The sequence below is a fragment of the Strix aluco genome, chromosome 2 (genome assembly GCF_031877795.1).
Source record: "Strix aluco isolate bStrAlu1 chromosome 2, bStrAlu1.hap1, whole genome shotgun sequence".
Lineage (NCBI taxonomy): Eukaryota > Metazoa > Chordata > Aves > Strigiformes > Strigidae > Strix > Strix aluco.
Genome location: NC_133932.1, coordinates 126,153,499 through 126,161,759, shown reverse-complemented (window position 1 = coordinate 126,161,759; position 8,261 = coordinate 126,153,499). Strand labels below are relative to the sequence as shown.

At 49.8% G+C, this 8,261-nt stretch overlaps 1 protein-coding gene and 1 pseudogene across 1 annotated transcript; both read left to right on the top strand.

The window, feature by feature from the left end:
* The first annotated feature begins 2,672 nt into the window (after positions 1-2,672).
* On the top strand, positions 2,673-6,285 carry FUT4 (fucosyltransferase 4). The gene is made up of 3 exons (XM_074816741.1): positions 2,673-2,869; positions 3,523-3,550; positions 4,990-6,285. The coding sequence occupies exons 1-3, from the start codon at positions 2,673-2,675 to the stop codon at positions 6,283-6,285; spliced, it is 1,521 nt and encodes a 506-aa protein (XP_074672842.1).
* A 99-nt stretch (positions 6,286-6,384) lies between these two features.
* Positions 6,385-7,721, top strand: LOC141920054 (serine/threonine-protein kinase pim-1-like; annotated as a pseudogene).
* Positions 7,722-8,261: the final 540 nt, after the last annotated feature.

Sequence of the window (8,261 nt, the reverse complement as noted above, 5' to 3'; positions counted from 1 at the left end):
GTAATGACCACTGGGCATCTTTTTGCAGAGCTAACCCACCTCCTCCTTTAGTAAGCAGCAACAGACTTGAAATCTTTGCAGAAGAAACCTGCTTAGGACTGCTATGTTGAGTCACCTTATTTCATATTCTGAAGCCTTTTGTAAACATGTGGAATAATCACTTGTTTCCTACTGATGAGTGGTGAGTGTTGGTACTTGCCTTTCTTAACATCCAACACCCAACCTTAACCAGTTCAGATGTTTGGAAAAGCCCTCCTTCCAACACACCTCCTGAAAAGAGGTTGATCTAGGTATCATTTCAGGCATTTTAACATCTGCCTGCAATGTTCAGCTGCTGCTCTGGGGCAGATGTTTCTTTCTTTACAGTCAGTGGAGTGTGGCTTTTGTGGAACAGACCAGTTCCTTATGAGCTGGTGGATTTTAGCATAGTCTTCTAGATGTGCCCACCTTCTCTTTTTCAGTGAAATGTATTAACTTTGTAGCGGAAGGTGAAAGCTTCCAACCCTAAGGAAACAGAGTTCATTCATTTTGTAAGAGGAATATTGTTAGTGCCATGAGCTTGCAGAATACATGAACTCAGCATATTTTACCATTACATGAAGCTTCTTCCCATGTTCTCTGGGGCTAGCAGTCTAAAAAATACAGCTAGCTGCATGACTAGCACCTCTTTCTTCCTATCTTGTGAGCTCTGGAGATAGTGGCATCTTAGTTACAACAGCAGCATGAATTACATTGTTGCTAGTAAAAGAAATTTTTAACCAGTATAGCCTTCTGCCACGGTGCTTTTGCTCTAGAGAGAGTACTTGTAGGAACATCTTGTTTATAGAGCAGGCCTAATCTATGCTAGGTGTTAACTGCAGTCACTTCTGGTATGTATTTAAACCAAAAAAAATTTTAGCCACACTGTAGAAATTACAACCAAAGAATGCCTCAGAGTTTGGAGATGTTGGCATAATTTTAAAACTCATGTACCTGTGTCTTCTAGTGAAAGCATGCAGTTTTCAAAGATCCTGATGTCATCCATTTCTCATTAAGATCCATGAGGGAACTGCTTAAAAACAAAGCTGTTTATTAAAATTTATTTAGGTTCTGAAATTTGTGGGCCCTGTTCCTCTTTCTTTGGGAATTTAGATGTACCTTCATTGCCAGGGACTGCTGCTAGAGACAAGTGATGCTCTTCTCACTAGCTGTACTGCCTGTTTAGCAGCAGGTATCATGACAGAAGGGGTGACAGAAAAGATACAAGACAGGAGAAAAACTGGAAGCAATCTGGCTTCAGCTCCTATACTCACCAAACCATTTCCATTCACACACCCTCTTCTGTGTAAGGATCTAAAGAAGTGAGGTGGTAATATACTAATTGAGGTGGAATAGGTATAGGCTATGGAAATGAACAAAAAAGAAGAGGGGTTTCAAGAGAGAAGTTGAGCCTATTGTGTTTAGTGCCAGAAGGAAAAGCACCACCGAAAGGAAAATGAAGAAGCACAGACAAGAGGAATAAAAGGGGAGACAGAACAAAAGGTTGGGAATTCCTGAAGGGAACGGGAGAGAGTAGAACACAGTTCAACCACACAGGGATACAAACTGAAAGAAATTAATATGTGGGACATATAAGTAGAAAAGACAAAAAGAAAAAATATATACACCCATGTTGCTGAATTTACTGAAGTTAAAGCATTTTATTTTTGCTTCTCCCATTTACTGCCTTTCTCTAAAAGTGACTAGAGGCTTGGGGGGTTCACTATGTGGTGTCTCATCCATTCTTACAGCGGATCTCGTTTTTTTACAGATTGCTGAATTTCAGTGCTGTGAAGATCTGAGCCTGTTGTGATGTGTCAAACATCAAAATGACTAGCTGCCTTTAGAAATGTAGATTGGTATTTCTCAGATTTTGAAGAAAGCTCTGCTTGGATAGGGAGCTATTTCCTTTGTTGTTGTTTTAGTCATGTCCTTGTACTTCTTTTTTATCAGATGTTGAGTAGCCAAATCTGATCCATATTTCAGCCAGTGATGAAGATGCCACAGTCCAAAGATAACAAAATGTTCTTGCTGACAAAAATGTGCTACTGTAAAACTCAATATTTTCATAGGCTTCTCTGTTGCAAAGTGATTCTAAGTTCCAGCAGAAGATTGTAATGTAATTGAAGAGATGCCTTAAAATGCCTTAGGCTGTCCATTCATTAAACTGAGCAGTTCATAAGACAAGAGTTTGTGACTCAGTATCTAGCCTGATTTAATAAAAGTTTAACATAAACAAGCCTCTCTATATGTAAGAGTTATCATAGTGTTGAACAACCACAGAGGCAGCATGGAACCTGAAATAACCTGTCACTAAACTCTTACTCTTCACCATTATTACAGTGAGGTAGTATAAAATGATCATTAGTTTGTTTGGTATTATCACACCACTTAGGAAACAAATGTGGATCATTCTATGTACTGCATAAAACCAGAACAAAAGATAGCTTTGAAAGCTCATGGATAGTTGGAGGAGGTACCAGAGACAGGAGTGACATTTGCAGCTACAGAATAGCTTCAGTGCAGCTTCAGTGCTTCAGGCAGCAGCCGAGGGCCTGGAAGCACTCTCCTGTAAAGCATCTGAGCTGGCTGAGCCTGGACCATGCAGGAGGAAGTGAAGAGTGATAGTAGTTGGAGACACCTTGCTGCGGGAGATGGAAGCTCTCATTTGCTGCCCCAACATGCTGCCTGAGGAGGTTTGTTGGGGGGCTGAGATCTGGGATGATGTGGAGAGTGTGCAGAGTCTCATCTGGGCCTCAGACTTTGACTCCCTGCTGCTCTTCCACGTGGACAGCAGCGATACTGCCAGGGGAGACGTGGAGAGTATCGAGCATGACTACACTGGTGTAGGGTGAGTCAAAGACATAGGTGCCCAAGTCATTTCTCCTCAATCCTCCTGGGGACAGTGTAGGGCTGGAGGAAAGGATGGATCCTGTGGGTAAACTATTGTTTGCACATCTGGTGTTGAAAATGGGGAGTTGGTTTTTATGACTATGGGATATTCCCTCTTTGAGTACTAAGAACTGCTGGGATGAGATTCACTCCAAAAGTAGACCAAAAGCTATGTTTGTACCATAACTAGAAGGATCCATGATTGTTTCCTAAGTGCTGTGATAACATGAGAAACAGATAGTAGTGATCATTTGCCTAGCCAACCTGGGGAGGAGAACTGTAAGCAGGAGTGACAGGGGAGGGAGGTGACAACCCACGATCGAGTGAGGAGGTGGTGGACCAGGTTGGTAGGCATGATATTTCCTGTTTTCATGTTTAGCAATCTAACTGTTGAGGTTTGAACTCAGCCAGCAGCCAGACGCCACGTGACCGGCCGTTCACCTTCCCCCTTCCGCGGTGAAATAGGGGAGGGACAAAAAGAAGAGAATTCGTAGGTTGAATAAAGAATTTACTAAATATAACAAGAGAACAACAGTAACAATAGTGAGTCCAAAAAGAAACGGGTAAAATGCAGCAGTGGCTTACCGAGTGTGGCGACCGCCCCCCCCCCAGCAACAACACGACCCGAAGAGCGAATGGCGTGAGCCCAAGCCCGAGCGAGTGCCCACCCGAGAGAGCCCACCCACTTAAATCCCTGGGCATGGCATCACATGGTATGAAATACTCCAGTGAAAGTTAACTCCATCCTGGTCGAAACCAGGACAGTCTCCAGCCCTTATTCATACCATTGACGTTATGCTCAGGTTCCAAGTACATCCTAAGGAATCACCACTCTTTTTTCCCAGGTCTCACAGATGTCATTCCCTTAGTCTATGGGCCATCCTTCCACAATGTCTGCTGAGTTCATTTGGTCCATAACATAGGGTTCCATCTGTCATGACAGTCTATAAGGCTGAGGAATGAGGCGGAGTTGGCTCAGTCAGTGGAGCAGGAGGCTTTGGATGTGGTTTATGGTGGTTTGGATGAGGCAATAAGATACTGACCATAACCACAGCTGTTGATGTTTCTTACATTTTATGAGTGCTTACAGCGTGGACAACGGAAGTCTGCAAGCGCTTTTATATACAACTAAAGTTACAACCTAGTTACTAACCTAACACCAACCTCACCCACAACTTTTCTTTATTTTTGGTGGTAAACAGGCTTGAATCACTTTTTTTACTGATATAGAGACAAGTCACAGGGCCTTGACCTATGTGTTATGTAAAAGCTATGCTGCAATCCAAATGGTCAGTGAGAATTTACACCTGATGTAACTCTGCTTCCTTCAGCAGATCTATATGAGAGGACTTTGGATCTATAGCTGATGGGTATGAAAACATGTAGTGTCAGAGCTGGAGACTCTCCAGTTCTGAACTGCGTGAATCAATGATCTCTTAATTCACTGAAGCAAATGACTTGGGGGAAAAAAGATTTGAGCCTATCTGATGTACACTTTTTCATACCAGCTCTGTGAAACAGAGCTGGAAAAAGTAATTTTCTGGTAACCATAAGGTTTTTTACCCTGGAAGTGTTCAAGGCCAGGTTGGACGGGGCTTTGAGCAACCTGGTCTAGTGGAAGGTGTCCCTGCCCATGGCAGGGGGGTTGGAACTGGATGATCTTTAAGGTCCCTTCCAGCCCAAACCATTCTATGATTCTATGACTGTTGTTTTTAAATATGTGAGATTGAAAAATGTTAATGTAAACATATGTAGTTCCAAGAAAGTTATAAAAGGACCAAAAAAATCCTCCTCTTTAGTTTCTTTTGTTTTAGTTTTCCAAATTGTTAATCCTTTTAGAGATGCTTGAAACTGTTTGAATTTGACAGGAGTTCAAAGCTACCGTAGCTGTTGTCAGTCTTTTTTTTTTTGCTAAATAAGTGATTTATTCACTCTCAACTTCACTCTCTAAATTGCAACTGTTTTAAAATAAAATCCCCCAGGGTACTTCCCTGCAAGGCCACAGAATACAGCATGGGACCCATGGCGCAGCTGGTGTGAAAACACCATTTTGCTGGAGTTTAAAACCTCTGACTCCAGTTCAGGCATGGGCGGAAGAAACAAGAAGCAAGGCGGCGCGTGGGAAGCAGCGGAGCAGTCCTGCTGTCTCCTGGGCAAGAGGGCAGGGAGACTGTGTCGGCCTGTGTGGTGTGCCTGGCAGGGATGTCCTCTGCCCATGGTCCTCTGCCCCACGCTCCTACCTGTGCTCACGGGGTGCGGGTGCCACGAAGCCCCCTGGGAGCCGTCCCCACAACCCCTCCTGTGCCTGCTGGGGTCTGGGCTGTGGCCAGGGACGCCCTTCCTGAGTGCGGAGACACAAATTCCCTCTGGAGCCCTGAGTTGGGGATGAGCAACTGTGTGGGCTGGGGAGCAAAGGCTGCCATTGCCTGCATCTGCCTGCGGCCACCTCAGCAACCCCCTGGGCTGCAGGCCGCAGGGGGAGGCTGGCAGGGCAGCGAGGTGAACGTGCTGCTGTGGTGGGAGCCCTTCGGCCGCCTGCGGCGCATGGCTGACTGCCACTGCCGCTACAACATCACGGGCTGCCGCCTCAGCGCCGACCGGAGCCGTTACGCCGAGGCGCAGGCGGTGCTCTTCCACCACCGCGACCTGGCGCTGCACGGCACCGGGGGGCTGCCCTGGGGGCCCCCGCCACAGCCCCCGCGGCAGCTGTGGGTGTGGATGAACTTTGAGTCGCCCTCGCACTCGCCCGGCCTGCGGGGGCTGGCTGGCCTCTTCAACTGGACCATGTCCTACCGGCGGGACTCGGATGTCTTCGTGCCCTACGGGTACCTCTACGCCCCGCCGGCGCCCCGGCCCTTCATCCTGCCCCGCAAGACGCGGCTGGTGGCCTGGGTCATCAGCAACTGGAACGAGGAGCACGCCCGGGTGCGCTACTACCGCCAGCTGAAGGAGCACCTGGCCATCGACGTGTACGGGGCGCGGGGGCTGGCGCTGGCCGAGGGCGGCGTGGTGGAGACCGTCTCGGCCTACAAGTTCTACCTGGCCTTCGAGAACTCCCAGCACACCGACTACATCACTGAGAAACTCTGGAGAAACGCCTTCGCCGCCAGCGCCGTGCCCGTCGTCCTCGGACCCCGCAGGGCCAACTACGAGCGCTTCATCCCCCCCGACTCCTTCATTCACGTCGACGACTTCCCCAGCCCCCGGCTGCTGGCCACCTACCTGAAATTCCTCGATAAAAACAAACCCAACTACAGGAGGTATTTTGCCTGGAGGAAGAAGTACGAGGTCCACGTCACCTTGTTCTGGGACGAGCATTTCTGCAAGGTTTGCGAGGCTGTGAGGGCAGCCGGAAATCAAATCAAGACTGTATGAAATACATACAGATCTGAAACATTTACAGTTGTGCATGGCTCAACATAAATACTGATGCCAAGTTCTTCAGCCGTACAGCTGAAACCAATTTTGTCGGTTATGACAGCTTCCTGGACCATGAAACTTTGTTGTTGTTTTGTTGTTGTTTTAGTCATGTCCTTGTACTTCTTTTTTATCAGATGCTGTAGTAGCCAAATCTGATCTATATTTCAGCCAGTTATGAAGATGCCACAGTCAAACCACCACTGGGTAAGAGCAGGATGGGCCAGTTTGGCTCAGCCTGGTTTGGCGGGGGGCGGTTGGGCGGCCAGGGTGGAGCGGTGACGGCCCGGTCTGGCCCGCAGGGAAGGAGAAGGGGCCACTGGAGGAGCTGTACCAGGAGGGGCAGCTACTGGGCAGCGGCAGCTACGGCTCAGTGTACTCGGGCATCCGCCTCTCTGATAGCGCGGCGGAGGGGAGGAGGAGGCGGCTCAGCCCGCCGCTCCCCTTGGCTTGCAGGTGGCCATCAAACATGTGGCCTGGGACCACATCGCAGCGTGGGGTGAGCTGGTGAGTGACCGGGGCTACCGGGAGAAACTGGGGCGTCATGGGGTGGGGGATAAGGCGAGGCCTGAGATGGTGGAATCCAGGACACCGCGGGGGGGGTGGGCATGGAGTCACTGGGGGACACGAAACATCCTGGGTGAGGGACTGCCCAGTACTGGGGGGGTGGGACAGGCGGGCACCGGAGCATCCCCTTGGCAGGGGGATCCCCGGGCACCAGTGGGGCCGAACAAGGGGGCAGCGGAGCATCCCGGACTGGGGGGGGTGTGTGCACAGAACTGTTGGGGCTGAGTATGGGGGCACCAGAGCATCCCCTTGGCAGCGGTTCCCTAGCACTGGGGGGGGGCACTGGAGCATTCCCTTGGCAGGGGGGATGCCCGGGCACCTGTGGGATCAGGCAGGGGGCCACTGGAGCATTCCAGGTGGAGGCTACCAGACCCCTGCCCCGTCCCTCTGATAGCATCACGGTCCCCCTGCAGCCCAGCGGCACTCAAGCGCCGATGGAGATCATGTTGCAAACGTGGTGGGCTCCTCTGGCTTCCACGGCATCATCCACCTTCTTGACTGGTTCGAGCTGCCAGACAGCTTCGTGCTGGTGCTGGAGCATCTGGAGCTCACGCAGGACCTCTTTGATTTCACCGTCAAGAGGGGATCCTTGTCAGAGGAGGTAGTGTAGGGGCTGTTCTGGCAGGTGCTGGAGGCCGTGCGGCACTGCAACACCTGCGGTGTCCTGCACCGTGACATCAAGGAGGAAAACATCATCATCGACCTCGTCACTGGTGAGCTCAAGCTCATCGACTTTGGCTGTGGCACATTCCTCCAGGATCTACACCGAATTTGCCGGTGAGCCCACACCTGGGGGGATGCTCCTGGCATTGCACTGCCCAGCCTGAGCAGGCACCAGTTCCCCCTTTGGAGGGGGGGAATTAATTATTCAGGCAGCTGCCAAGTTGCTTTTTGGCACAGGGCAGATGTTGTGAAATGGGAGCTGGCTCCCAGCTGTTGCCACCCACTCTGCCCGGGGCTGGGGTGGGGGGAGCCAGCCTGACAAAAACAAACACCCATGGGGGTAGCAGAGGCAGGGGGGTGGGGGTGTGTGTGTGTGTGTGTTGTGAAAAACCCATATGCTGGCCAGTTTGGTTTGCAGGTGTGGTGGTTTGACCTTGGCTAAATTCCAGGTACCCACCAAGTCGCTCTATCACTTCCCCCCCCTTCCCCTTTTCTCAACAGGGCAAAGAGTGGAAAGAAAATAACATAGGAAAACAACCCAACCAACCCTTGTGGGTAAAACAAAAGCAGTTTTAATATAAGCAAAGCGAAGCAAAGGTCCACGCGCGGAAGCAAAAAAAAGAAAACAGATTTATTCTCTACTTCCCATGAACAGGCGATGTCGGGCCTTCTCAGGAAGCAGGGCTCCCATACGTGTAGTGGTT